The sequence below is a fragment of the Vitis riparia genome, chromosome 7, assembly GCF_004353265.1.
Source record: "Vitis riparia cultivar Riparia Gloire de Montpellier isolate 1030 chromosome 7, EGFV_Vit.rip_1.0, whole genome shotgun sequence".
In the NCBI taxonomy this organism is placed as follows: domain Eukaryota; kingdom Viridiplantae; phylum Streptophyta; class Magnoliopsida; order Vitales; family Vitaceae; genus Vitis; species Vitis riparia.
This window is the reverse complement of record NC_048437.1, coordinates 2,665,806-2,679,506: the sequence shown is the minus strand read 5'-3', so window position 1 is coordinate 2,679,506 and position 13,701 is coordinate 2,665,806. Positions and strand designations below refer to the sequence as shown.

General features: G+C 39.4%; 1 protein-coding gene across 4 annotated transcripts in view; it reads left to right on the top strand.

Moving 5' to 3' along the window:
- The window catches only part of LOC117918578, a 42,222-nt gene that overhangs the window by 4,410 nt on the left and 24,111 nt on the right, over nucleotides 1–13,701 (top strand). For all 4 annotated transcript variants that reach the window (XM_034835330.1, XM_034835329.1, XM_034835331.1 and 1 more), the window contains 3 exons: nucleotides 9,350–9,578; nucleotides 10,469–10,575; nucleotides 10,979–11,041. In XM_034835330.1, the coding sequence (XP_034691221.1) occupies nucleotides 9,350–9,578; nucleotides 10,469–10,575; nucleotides 10,979–11,041 (399 nt within the window). The remainder of the gene's footprint in view (nucleotides 1–9,349; nucleotides 9,579–10,468; nucleotides 10,576–10,978; nucleotides 11,042–13,701) is intronic.

Sequence of the window (13,701 nt, the reverse complement as noted above, 5' to 3'; positions counted from 1 at the left end):
TTTTATTAGGGGTTTCAAGATTGAGGGTAGAGGGGAAGAAGAGACTCAAGTCACACCAATTATTTGCAGGTGATGCCCTTATTTTTTGCTAGGATAATGTAGATTAGTTGAAATATTGGAAGTGGATTGTTACTTGCTTTGAATTGGTGTTAGGTTTGAAAATAAATTTGTAAAAAAGTGAAATAATTCTAGTGGGGGAGACAAAGGATGTGGATAGAGTGACTTCTCTTTTTGGGTGCAAAGTAGGGCAACTTCCTACTTCTTATCTAGGCATACCCTTAGGGGCCCCTTGCAAGCATTGTGGTGTGTGAGATTTAATCAAGGAGAGGTTTAAGAGGAAATTGTCTGATTGGAAAAAACAATACTTATCTAGAGGAGGAAGACTTATCCTTATCTGCCTATCTATTTTATGTCCTTCTTTTGCAATTCCTAGAAAAGTGAGAATGGGATTAGAGAGAATTCAAAGAGACTTTTTGTGGGGAGATATGAGAGAAAGGAGACAGATCCATATTTGTAAGGATAAAAAGTATAGGGGATTGGGACTAAGAAGGTTGGAGGGTCTCAATCAAGCCTTGCTAGGCAAATAGTTATGGAGATTCAAATTTCCTATTGGTTCAAATTTTTTGAAGATAATTTTGTTTAGGTATTTATTGGTGTGTATGGCCTAATCCATGGGAGTGAAAGGGAAGAATTGTGGGCACAACTAGTTGACATAAAAGGGCTATGAGATGATCCTTGTTTTGTGTGTGTGAGTGGTGAGATTCTTCAGTGAACAAAGAAATTGCAAAAGATTATCAACATCAATGAGGCGCTTTTTAGATATTATAGAGGACATGAGATTGAGAGGTCTCCCACTAATCAGAGGTCCAGTTACTTGGTGTGGTGGTTTGAACAATCAAAGTGTTTCAAGGCTGGATCATTTCTTAGTTTTAGAAGGTTTTTTTTGATAGGAAACGATAACGGAGTATATTGATAAAAAGAAGATACAAATAGAAGGATGAGAAATCCTCCCACCAAAGAAAAACAAGACTACAAGTAATCAAATATAAGATATACAACGAGAAAAAGACTAACGGCCTATTTACACACCGCTAACCAATCAAGTTGTAACACGTTAAGAGGTATCCCCTTAAAAACCTTAGAACAAAAAGCCCATAGAGAAGCCAAAAAACGAATAGAATCCCAAAGATACCCTGAATTCCTTGCTTTATCCTCAAAAATCCTTGCATTCCTTTCCCGCCACACCACCCACATTAACGCGATGCACGCGTCTTGCCATAAAACAACCCCTCTCTTAGAAGATCCGAAACCATTAAAATTAGTAAAAAACATGTCAGATATGCTCCTTGGGGAGACCCAATCCATCTTTGCTAACTGAAATAATCTGTGCCACAACCCCTTGGTCAAAGAGCAATGGAGGAAAAGGTGATCTACTGTTTCTCCATGCTTCATGCACAACTTACATATGTCGGGACTAAGTGCTTTGTGGGGTCTCCTCAATTGTAGCAAGTCATTAGTATTAACCTTCTTGTGCGCCACCAACCAGACAAAGGACTTGACTTTGAAAGGGACTTGAGAATTCCAGACAAACTTAGTAGGGAACACTGGAGGCGACTCAGAATATTGGGATAAGGCCAGAAAGAAAGATTTGACTGTGAAAAGACCTGAAGGAGATAAGGACCATGATCTCTTATCTGGAACCGAAGGAGATATGTGTAGACGATCAAGAGACCGCATAAGGCTTTCTAAATCTTCTATCTCAGGATCAGTAAGATTTCGGCGAAAATTGAAATTCCAAGAGAAAGGACGGGAATATCCGAGAATTGATGAAATAGGAACATTTTTATCCGTGACTACGCTAAGTAATCTTGGATATTGTATTCCCAAAGGTTGATCCCCCCACCACAAGTCATCCCAGAACCGAATTCTATCCCCGTCCCCTACCACAAACCGAGTAAATTTGGAAAACTCTTGGAAGACTAGTGCAATGGCCTTCCAAGGACAACGATGAGACCATCTAACAATATTGTTGACATCCCAGCCATTGGAGTGAGAACCATAAATGCTTAAGATAACCTGATGCCACAGAGCAGAACCCTCCCTAGGATATCTCCACAACCACTTCCCTAAAAGAGCGACATTCCTCATAGAAATCTTTCCGAAACCCAAACCCCCTCTCGACTTCGGTTTGCACACAACGTCCCAATTAACCAAATGGTCTCTTTTGCCTTCCCCTACGCCTGACCAAAGAAATTCTCTTTGCATTCTCTCAATTTTTGCTGCCACAGAAGCGGGAATCTTAAAAAGGGAGAGAAAGTAACAAGGCATATGGGTTAGACAAGATTGAATGAGAGTTATCCTACCTCCAAAAGATAAATACGCCTTCTGCCATCCATCTAATCTCCTTGATATCCTCTCAATCACAGGATCCCAAAAGCCACTCGCCTTAGGATTCCCTCCCAGAGGAAGACCTAGGTAAAGTATAGGCCACCCAGAAGCCTTGCAGTCAAGCATCTCGGCCAGCCTAGAAAGGTGATTCTGTTCAATATTAATGCCATAGATGTTGCTTTTATCAAGATTAACTTTCAAACCAGATATATATCCAAACACTAGCAGAACATTCTTAAGCGTCATCATATCCTCTTCTCGAGTACTGGAGAAGAAAATGGTATCATCTGCAAATTGTAAATGGGATACCCTTGTTCTGTTCCTACCCACCCTGAATCCTTCCAAGACGTTTCTCTCCTCAGCTTTCAATAACATCCTACTCAATACATCTGCCACTATAGTGAACAAAAAAGGTGATAAAGGGTCGCCTTGTCTTAAACCTCTAGATGCCTTAACCCACCCTTTCGCATTACCGTTCACTAGGACTGCATAAGAAACCGAGGATAAGCAACCTCTCATCCATTTCCTCCATCTAAGACTAAACCCTTTCATCTCCAACACATGATCCAAAAAATCCCAACTCACATGGTCATAGGCCTTTTCAAAGTCAATTTTAAATACAACTCCTTCCTCCCCTGTTCTTCTTTTCTCATCCACTATCTCATTGGCTATGAGAACTGCATCCAAAATTTGTCTCCCTTGCACGAAGGCTCCTTGAGTGGAATGGATAGTCTCGTGAAGTACTCCTCTTAGTCGCCCTGCTAACACTTTGGCTATTATCTTGTAAAGACTAGTGATCAAGCTAATGGGTCTAAAGTCTGAGATTCTCCTTGACATGCTTTTTTTGGGTAACAAAACTATAAAGGAAGCGTTAGTGCTCTGATTGATAATTCCGCTCCTATGGAATTCTGCAAACACTCTCACTATATCCTCCTTTATCACTTCCCAACAGTCTTGAAACACTGCAATGGTAAAGCCATCCGGCCCAGGAGCCTTATCCCTATCCATTTGAAAAATGGCCTTATAAATCTCTTCTTCAGTAAAGGGGGATTCCAATCTAGACGCATTCTCACCAGAAATAGGGGACCAATCTAAGCCTTCCACTCTCCACGATTCTCCAGAAGGACTCGCGTAAAGCTTTTCGAAATACCTTAGGATCTCCTCTTTTATACTCTCTGGATTATTCAACATTAGACCACTTTCATTCTCCAACTCCTTGATAAATTTCCTATTTCGCCTGCCATTGGCCACCTTATGAAAAAATTTTGAGTTGCAATCCCCTTCTTTTACCCATTTCACCCTAGCTTTTGTCTCCAATGTATTTCTTCTCTCAAAATCAACTCCTCTAGCTCCCCTTTTCTTAAAGCTCTTTGGACTAAAAGTTCATGGGATAGTCCCCCTTCTTGCTCCAAGGAATCAAAGTTAGCTAAGACAGATAATATATCTTTTTTCTTTTTACTTATCTCTCCAAAAGAAGTCTTATTCCACTCTTTCAATTTGGCTTTAACGAACTGTAATTTCCTCATGAACTTGTGTCCTTCCCACCCATTTCCTTGAAACTCTCTCCACCATCTTCCAAAATTCTCCTTAAAACTAGAATGTTGCAACCACATATTCTCAAACCTGAAAGGCGTTGGACCCCACTTGAATGGATTGGTTTCCAAAACAATCGGCCAATGATCCGAAGTCCACCTTGGCAGTACTCCTTGAAGACTTTGAGGAAATACTTGTTCCCACTCATTTGAGTACAAGAAGCGATCTAATCTCTTGCATACTGGATTCTCTTGCATGTTTGACCAAGTATATGATGCGCTCCTTAAAGGTGAATCTATCAATTCGCAATCTCTTATGAAGTCATCAAAATCCTTCATGCTTGGAGTTAATCTAGAACCACCCAATTTTTCTGAACTTCTCCTTATAACATTAAAATCACCGCCCACACACCAACGCGGATGAGAGAGCCCAACAATGTCTGAAAGCTCCACCCAAAAATCCTTCCTTAGAGCTGAGTTGTTTGGGCCATAAACTGCAGATAACCACAAAGATTCGCATCCATCCAACGCGAACTTGATTGAGACCGAAAATGAGCCTAACACTACCTCCTCCTTACGCAACTTTTTAGAGTCCCATATTACCAAAATCCCACCCGAAGCCCCACTTGCCGGAAGGGCTGCCCAATCTTTATTTCTGGCTGACCAAACACTACCCACAAACCTTCTGTCACACTCCTCCTTTTTAGATTCCTGAATCATCACTACATCCGGCTTTTCTGATCTCAGAAAATCCTTAACCACCCTTCTCTTTTTCTTAGAACCCAAACCCCTGGTATTCCAACTGACTATCTTCATATAAAACTCTCTGACCCTGATCCCGGACCAAATCCAGTTGGTCTCACAATCCTGTAGAGCATCTGCTCTTCCTCCTGGAATATACCTTGATATCCAGAGACTTTAAAACCTCACGTACTTTTGCCATTTTCCTAGGGGATAGTCCTTCTATTTGGAACTCGCCTGGAGGAGAGCCCGCACAGGCTCCCAGATTAACTGCAGCCTGACTGGAAACTGAGAGAGGGTTGACGCTCTCGCACATCTGGTTGGGACAAGCAGGCTGGGTCACCTCCATTTCTGAAATAGGGATATCAACAGGATTTTGACCTTTGAAAGCATCGTTGACTCTTTTGAAAAAAGATTTGGAATTTACTCGGTTTTCCGTAGGAGCCAAAGATTGAGAAACTGAAACGGGAAGAATGGGGTAGAAGGACTCAGAATGGGGACGGAAGGGTTCAAGAGGGAATTAGTGAAGCCACTAGAAGAGGGAATAAGTTGCTGTGAAGACTGAAAAAGTGAAGGAGTTACCTCCAGAGACTCCACAACCATCGAACCACAATTCCCCAACAAGTTAGGCCCTTTACCTCTGGTTTCTGGCGAAGAAGGCATAACCATGGCTGCTGAGCCACGAGGAACAGACCCCACTCGGCCCAAAAATCCTTCCATATCTTCGTCAGATGAAGCTTTGTTCGAAATCTCTTCCTCTCTCGGCTCCGAAGCCCTTTCCCCTAAATTTTTCTTGTGAATCCTTGGAAATCGAGGAGAAAAGAGAGCTTGCACTTAAATCTCTTTTCGCCTGAGATTCGGCACCTGAATCTTCTGCCCTTAAGTCCTCTTCACTATCCACCTTGTTTTTCCGCGCAAAATGGGCTCGCTGCTGCACCGTAATCCCCGTCGGTGCTCTGAGCTTGGGGGAAAGAAAGTTGCCCACAGCTTCCTTGAACCTTGCATCGCCTTCTTCTTCGCTATCCTGCTCGACTGGACCTCGAGGAGTCCGGGGTCTGATTTCCCCTTCTCGTTTGCAGAAGACGAGTCTTCTTCCTTGCGTAACGGAGCCCCAGACTCAAATGGAGTGAACCCTTCTGGGCTTAGGCCCAACCCCATTGGGCCTTTAAGCTTGCAGCCCGTTGTATCTACTTTTAGCCCAGGCCTTGCCAGCGACTGGGCCCTCCTCTCACAGGCCCGACAGCCCACATCGTTGATATCTTCGTCTTCTCCGGCCCACTTTTCTCCTGCTACTTCGATCCCGTCCATCCCATCTGTTTTCAAACACGACTGAGACGGGAGTTGGTAGCCCTTGTCACATTTGCCGGCTGAGGTAAGCATGGCCTTACCCTTTTCTCCCTCCTTTCTTTGTCTGCTGTCTTCCCCGACACGATATCTCTCTTCCGCCGTTGATCTTCCACTCTCCCCTCGTCTTCCTCCACCTGTCCCCGAGTGAGAAGCGACAGCCACCCGAGTCGACTCACCTTTTTCGCCACCTCTCCTTCTTTCTTCATCTCCGATCACTACGACGACGACTGTAAACACCCAATCCCCATCAGACACTTCTATCAGAGCTGGAAGGATTGCCCTATCCCTCATTGTGATCTTTAACCTCGCCCTTCTGAGATCGAACAGCTTCAACGTGCGCCAATCGATTTCATTTACTGTCCCCCATTGTTCCACAATCTTCTTCAGGTGTACCTCCGACCATAGGTGAAATGGCAGCCCCCTTAATTCGATCCAGCCTTCTCTAAACTTCCCGTCTATTTCCGCGTTCTCCTTCGGCGACCATCTTCGCAACTGGATGAAGTTCCTTTCCCCAACCTTTATCATCCTCAAATCATGGAGAAATATGGCTTCCTCGATTGTTTCAACAAAGAAAACACCATTTCTATCTGAAATGGGTACTACCGTTACAACGCCTTTCTTCCCTAAGCTTCTCGCCACTGATCTTCCAACCTCAGCCCAATTCTCCCTGTCAAACTTGCTTTCACACACCACAGCTCGTGCCCATCTCCCAATTGGACTAGACCACCTCCTCTTGGTCCTTCATCACTGACTACCTTCGCAAATGATCTGTGCATCGATCCTTCGTACTTGTGAGGCCAGCTTTCCCCTCTTATATTCCTTCCCTTTTCTGTTACATTCGGATAAGGGGCCATCAACAGAGACAATAACGCATTTTTTATATTCTCCCAACCTCTGCCCTTGTCACCCTCAGGAATGATCAGAACGGAAGGCTTTTTGTTGGTAATAAACTCCGAGATCCTAATAAACCTTCCATGGTTGTTGAAGCCAACTTCCATCAGATGCACCCTGCTTTTTCCTCTGAATTTTTTGTTGAACCCCATGTGACTCTTCAAAGTTAAAGCTTTCGTCAAATAATCAACCAACCACCCAACAGCTTCCCTTTCAAAACCTAATGCGAAAACAGAGCCTCTACTTCTCTCTGTTATCGAGCACCATTCGCCTCCTTGCTCGCCTTCCAACCTGATCAGGAAAGTCTTCCTCTCAACCAATACCTTCATCATCCTCTAATTCCTTTAGTTAAGCACCAGTTTTAGGATCGTATCACTCTCCTACAGGTTAGAAAATTCACAGAGCAAATCCCAAGAACAAGCCATTCCTATCTTCATCCAAAGTAAAAGTAATGGATTAATTGAAGAAACTTCCTAGACATGAGCCTCATAATTCACTCACAATTTTAAGCAACCATTAAAAGGAATGGTTGGCAAGACCACTTCAATGGTTTGCTAAAGAGGGTTTTGCCAAGACCCGTGTTGGATCATACTCCCATTTTGCTAGATGGAGGTGGTGTGAGGAAAGACAAAACCCCTTTTAGGTTCGAAAATATGTGGTTGAGAGCGGAGGGTTTCATAAACCTTGTAAAAAAATGGTGGATGGTTAGAAGATCAGAGGTTCTTTCAACCACATTTTGGCTCATAAGTTGAAATCCTTGAAAAATGATCTAAAGATATGGAATAAGGATGTTTTTGGGAATAAAAGTAGGAGCATTGGAGCAAATTGGTTTTTGGGAAGTAAAAGAGAGGAAAGGGGTTCTATCTGTCGAAGAGGTTGAGGCTAGAAAAGAGGCCTAAGATAATTACAGGTAGGCCAAGATGAAAGAATCTTGTTAGAGACAAAGATATAGAGAAATATGGTTGATAGAAGAGGATAGAGTGAATCATATGGCCAAAATCAAGGACTCAAACAAACTTTCTGTTGTAATCTATGGGATTGGTCTAGGTTGTTTTTAATTTCTAGTCCTTTAGTTGTAGATTTTGTGGATTGGATAGGTTCATTTTGAGGGGGCATCGTTTTTTGTTGGTCCCTCTCATTTTGTTAAGCGTTTGTTGTACATTCCCTGTGTACTTTGGAGTGCTGTTTTGGCACTTTTTGTTTATAAGATACTGTTGCTTTACTCATAAAAAAAAAAAAGGCCAAAATCAAGGTGAATGATGTGTGGCTGATAGAAGAGTTAGACATTAAGGAAGGGGTGTTTATTGCCTATCAGAGACTGCTTTCTGAGGCAGGGGATTTACATCTCGAGGGCTTGTCTTTTAATTCCCTGGAAAGTAGTGAATCAAGGAATGTCGATGACCCTTTTTCCAAAGAGGAGGTCTTCATGGCTTTGCCCAGTTTGTGTGGGGATACAGCCACTGGGCCAGATGGATTCTCTTTAGCCTTTTGGTATCATTGTCGAGATTTTGTGAAACATGAAATGATGGGGCTTTTGAAGAGTTCTATGAGCAAGGCACCTTCAAATAAAGTCTTAATGCTACCTTTATAGTGTTAATCTCTAAAAAGGGTGGTTTTGACTTTGATTCTTACCCTCTTTCTACCTAAAAAAAAAAATATCTAAAAAGGGTGGTCTGGAAGACTTGAAAGACAGCTTGGTGGGAGGCTTGCATAAGATCCTAGTGAAGGTCTTGGCTAACAGAGTTAAGAAGGTTGTGGGAAAGGTGGCGCGTGAGTCTCAGCATGCTCTTGTAGAGAGAAAACATATTTTGGATATGGTTCTTACTGATCTTATTCTTCCTTAATTCCTTTTATTTTGATTGAATTTCTTTTATTTGTTGAATTGATGTCGAGTGTTTTCTGAACTGACACAACTTCTTTATTTTTTTTCTCTCTTTCCTCTTTTATAGTCTCTTACTTTCCTCTCAATACCTGATATATTTATGCTTCAGATCCATGATATTATGGTTTATCTATCTTTACTCTTTACATGTTTTCCTCTCTTTCATACTTTTAGGCTGGGAGTACTCTGTATTCTTTTTCTCTCCTCTTAAATGATCTTTTAATCCCTTTGTGTCATACCTGATAGTTACCTTTCATATTCCTGATGTTGCAGTTTAGCAATTGTGAATTTCATAACATGGTTTCACCTGAAGATGTTGAATGGCATGATTACGACAATCATGCAATATATATTGCATACGATTCTTCAGAACTTGGTGTCTGGAGCTCATTCTTTTGGTTTTTGATCTTGACACATGATTTCTTAATTCTGTCATCCATGTCAAGGAATTTAGATCTAATGTAATAGTATGAAGTGCTCTGTAAAGAATGAGTCATCTAATTTGTTGACATATAAACTACCATGGTACATGGCCATCTTGATTCTTATCTGTTTGTTCATTATGCAGCTTAATCAGCAGTGTGAAGATAGGACTGTTCTGCGATATGTCTATTATTACCTAGCCAGAATTTTGTCAGATACCAGTGCACAAGGTTTAAGTTCTGGTGGTGGGATCCCCACACCAAACTGGGATGCTCTTGCTGACATTGATGCTGTGGGAGGGGTTACTCGAGCTGATGTTGTGCCTCGAATTGTAAATCAACTCACTGCGGAGGCCTTAAATGCTGATGTTGAATGTAAAATGATTTATAAGTTCCTTGCTTTCACTTGTTATGATTATTTCTTCTAATTGTTTAAATATTGGATATCAGCTCCTGTTATCTGAAGAGATTGCTGCACAAATTATCTTTTTAGCCTTTCCAAAGGCAAATTATTTTTTTTTCTAGGTTGTGCCTGATGATATATTAATTTTTTATGCTGAAAACATTTCGAACTTTTCCTAGTTTAACTTTTGGGTGTGCATTAGCATCAGGTGTCTCTTGAGTGCCAAATACTGGCTCACGTGTAAATTGGTGCTTTTTGTTGAGTCCTTTATAGTAATAGTATCAAATTGTTGAACTCCATGGTGGGATGTTTCTCTGAATTCTTTTGGTAGCTAGCTGGTCATTTTGGGTGTGAATTTTTTTTTTTGGTTTTGGTCAATTTTAGTTATTCAATCTCAGGAATTATTTGGTGCAAAGTATCTTAACTTTTTTCCAATGACATTTGTTATTAAACATGGCTAATTTGTATTGGACAATAGTCAATGATTATTAGAATCAACCCAAACCGACAAAGATGGGGATTATACTGCTGCAAAGAACACAATGTTGTAACTTATATTTTGAAATACTTATCCTGAAACTATCTTTGTTTCTATTGTCATATCTCAAAAATGCATGCTTATCTTGCATGTGGAATACAATCATTAAAAGGGATTAAAGGTGGTTTTTGCTGTCTGGTGGAGATTTTGTTAAGTGAAGAAAGAAATGTCTTTGTTTTCCAAAACATCCATTCCTGCAAATTATCTTTAAAATGAGCATTTCTGGCTTCTAAAAGGCTAAAGGCTGACTGTTTTATTTGTACATGACTCTAATGAAAGTGATTGGGGATAGAATTTGACTTTTTTCTCGTTGTCTTTTTGAAGTTCATGCACGAAGATTGCAAGCTTTGAAGGCTCTGACATATGCTCCATCAAGCAACTCAGAAATTTTGTCTACATTGTATGATATTGTATTTGGCATTCTCGATAAGGTTTGTACCATCTAATTCCTTCCATAAATATTTGAAAGTGAATGCAGACTGTTTGTTACCTTCTTTTTGCTTAGATTGATGTTTGAACATTCTAGAAATGTTTCTTTTACTTTATAGGAGTAATAAGGTGAGCAACTAAATGACTCGAGATATCTTTGTACACTTATTGTTTGTTGTAGATATTTTACATGGATATCTGACTTTTGAATGAGAGGGTACTATGTTTTAGGAGTTTATAGACATCACAGGGATGACTTACAACCATGATGAAAGTTGTAGATATGTAATAGGTTTTTTCCTTCATTTTGGTCTCATTAATATTTTTCCCTTTTGATGTATTTATTTCTCCACATTGTTTCAGTTAAGAAATCATGTTTAAAAGTTTTGTATTTTTGATTTCTAGGTCGCTGATGCACCACAAAAACGTAAGAAAGGTGTGTTTGGGAACAAAGGAGGTGATAAGGAGGTAATTTATCTGCTTACGGTTATGAACTGCGAGTAACTCCTGAACTTCCTATTTTGTTTGATTCTCTTATATGTGTGTATTCATTTTATTACCAAATTGATTCTTTTTGACATTCTCAATATCTAGTACTCAGACATTCGTTACTGATTTGTAAAGTTTTCCCTTGATTTCATTGACCTTCTTGATCTTTTCTTGTAGTGTTGGAGTGATATCCATCACATTTTTATCACATATGTGTTTCTCACATCTCTCTCTCTCTGTCTGTGTACATGTGCTACTGCAACATCATTAGGATAAGGCACAATTTTCTCTTGATTCATTGATCATCATCATTTTCTGCTGTTGTTGTTATCTCATCTGTGTGTGTGTTGTTACAACATTGTTAGAATGAGGCATGGCATTCCATCACCTTTGATTGGTGAAGTTTTTTCTTGATTCATTTATCTTCATGGATTTTTTTTTTCTTGATGTTGAAATGATATTTGTCATATATGTATTTCTTTTTACTTCTTATCTCTGTCTCTCTCTTCACTCTCCCTTCTATATGTGTGTGTGTGTGTTGTTGCAGCATCATTCGAATAAGACATGACTTTCCATGTACTGGATTTAAAGGATTAGTGCACCATTCAGGGCAACATAACAACATCCCTTTGGAAATGGAAACCAAAAAGAAAAATTTATTCGAGAGAGAAATGAAAGATATTTTGTTCCACCACAGAAAATTATTTGATTCTTGCAGTTCAAAGAATTTCCATAATACATCAGAACAATTATTTATGGGTTTAATGATTCCTAAGAGCAGATTCATTCTTTTAACTATCTGTATTTGGTCAGACATTTGATTTGGTAATAGTAATAAAGATAAAAACGAATAGAAAAGAATTAATGGCATCTTTGGTTGCTAAAGTTTTCTCTTGATTCATTGATGTTCATGATTTTTTGTTGGTGGTGTCAAAATGATATTCATATCATTTTTGTTATATATGTATTTCTCATCTTTGTGTGTGCAGTTGTTGCTCTTGCATGACTTCTGATCTTCTTTTGATTTGTCAAGTTTTCTCTTGATTTATTGATTTTCATGATTTCGTGTTGGTGGTGTTAAAAATGATATTCATAACATTTTTATTATGTGTTAATCATTTGTGTACGCACATCATCTGAGAATAAGGCATGACTTTCCTTGTTTGTTTTTTTTTTTTTTTTGAACAGAATGAATGAGAAATTTACTGAAAGAAAGGGTAAAAATTCAACCTGCGTCACAGTTCAATCCTGGATATTATGAATATTTTAATCCTATACTATGATTTTTCCTTTTTATTTTTTGGAACTTTTTTTTTTCAATAGAAAACAAACATTTGTCCTTCCAAGGCAACCTAGAGAAAAGAACTAGAAAGAAAAGATTTTCAGCACAAAAGATGTGAGTTTGGTCACTGTAAATGCTAGCAATGAAGGGGAACTCAGATAAATCCTCGGGGAGATAGAATAGAGAATAAATCTCAACTTGTAGGCTCTACTGCTTAGGAACAGTTGGTCCTAACTTTGAGTCTGGGGCATATACGATACATGGTTTGGGAGGGCTTCATGTATTCATGGTTTCCTTTAGTCCTACAGAGTGAGGCTGGTGGGTTTCCACTTTGTAAAAAGGGAATTCTAAAATGTGATTTCTTGACTAGAGTTCCTCCTAGAAATCATTTTTTGAACGATCTCCCACCAAGAAACAAATAAATGGAGAAAAATCTGAGGAGGCTTGGTAGATGCTCTCTAGAGGTTGATCTTGAGGTCATTTGTGTATAACATTGAGAGGAGTTGAGTCCGGTCTTAAGGAGATTTGTGTATGCCTATGTATATAGTTCTCCTTGTATGGTGGAGGTGTCTAGTCTTACTTTGATCAGGTTTTGTATGCTGAGGGGAGCATCTCTGATCCTTCTCTCGTACTTTTCATCATAATTAATATATCTTTTGTTTCTGATAAAAAAAATTGCTCTCTAGAGGCCATGATTTGGTGATCCTATATGTTTAAATGCAATCCATAGGTATTTCTAATACGATTATGCAAAAATGAATCACTCTCCTTAAAACTCCAAGCTGAATGCTCCATTCTTAATTTATAGCTACAAATTAATGGAGGTTATTATTACTTCATTTAATGAATCTGCAATAATAAAACATCTTACTAGTGCACTATGAATGGCATTGTCCAATTGCACCTCAACTCCTTCATGAAAGTATTTGAAAGTACACTAGAGCTCAAAAGCCATACTCTTGAATTGTTCCCAAGGATAAGACAACTTGAGCGGCGTGTAATTCCTTTGGGTTGGTCTAGTCTAGAGAGTTTGTTCGTTATTACATTGTATTTTCTTGTTTTCATATTCTTGTAGTTTAGTTTTCTTTGGTGGGAGGATTCCTCATCCATCCTTCTCTTGTACTTCTTTTTTCTATCAATATATTCCTTTGTCGCTTCCTATCTAAAAAAATAAGACAATCAAACTTAGTAGTACCCACCATCTGCAAGAACAGCGTAATGACAACTTTCTTAAACAGTCAATTGAGTTAAGAAGGAAATGAAATTTTTGATAGTAAATCAATTGAGTTAATAAGGAAATGATATTCCATGGTTCCTAACCTGTCCATGGGCAGATCTCATAGTCAAAACTAGGAAC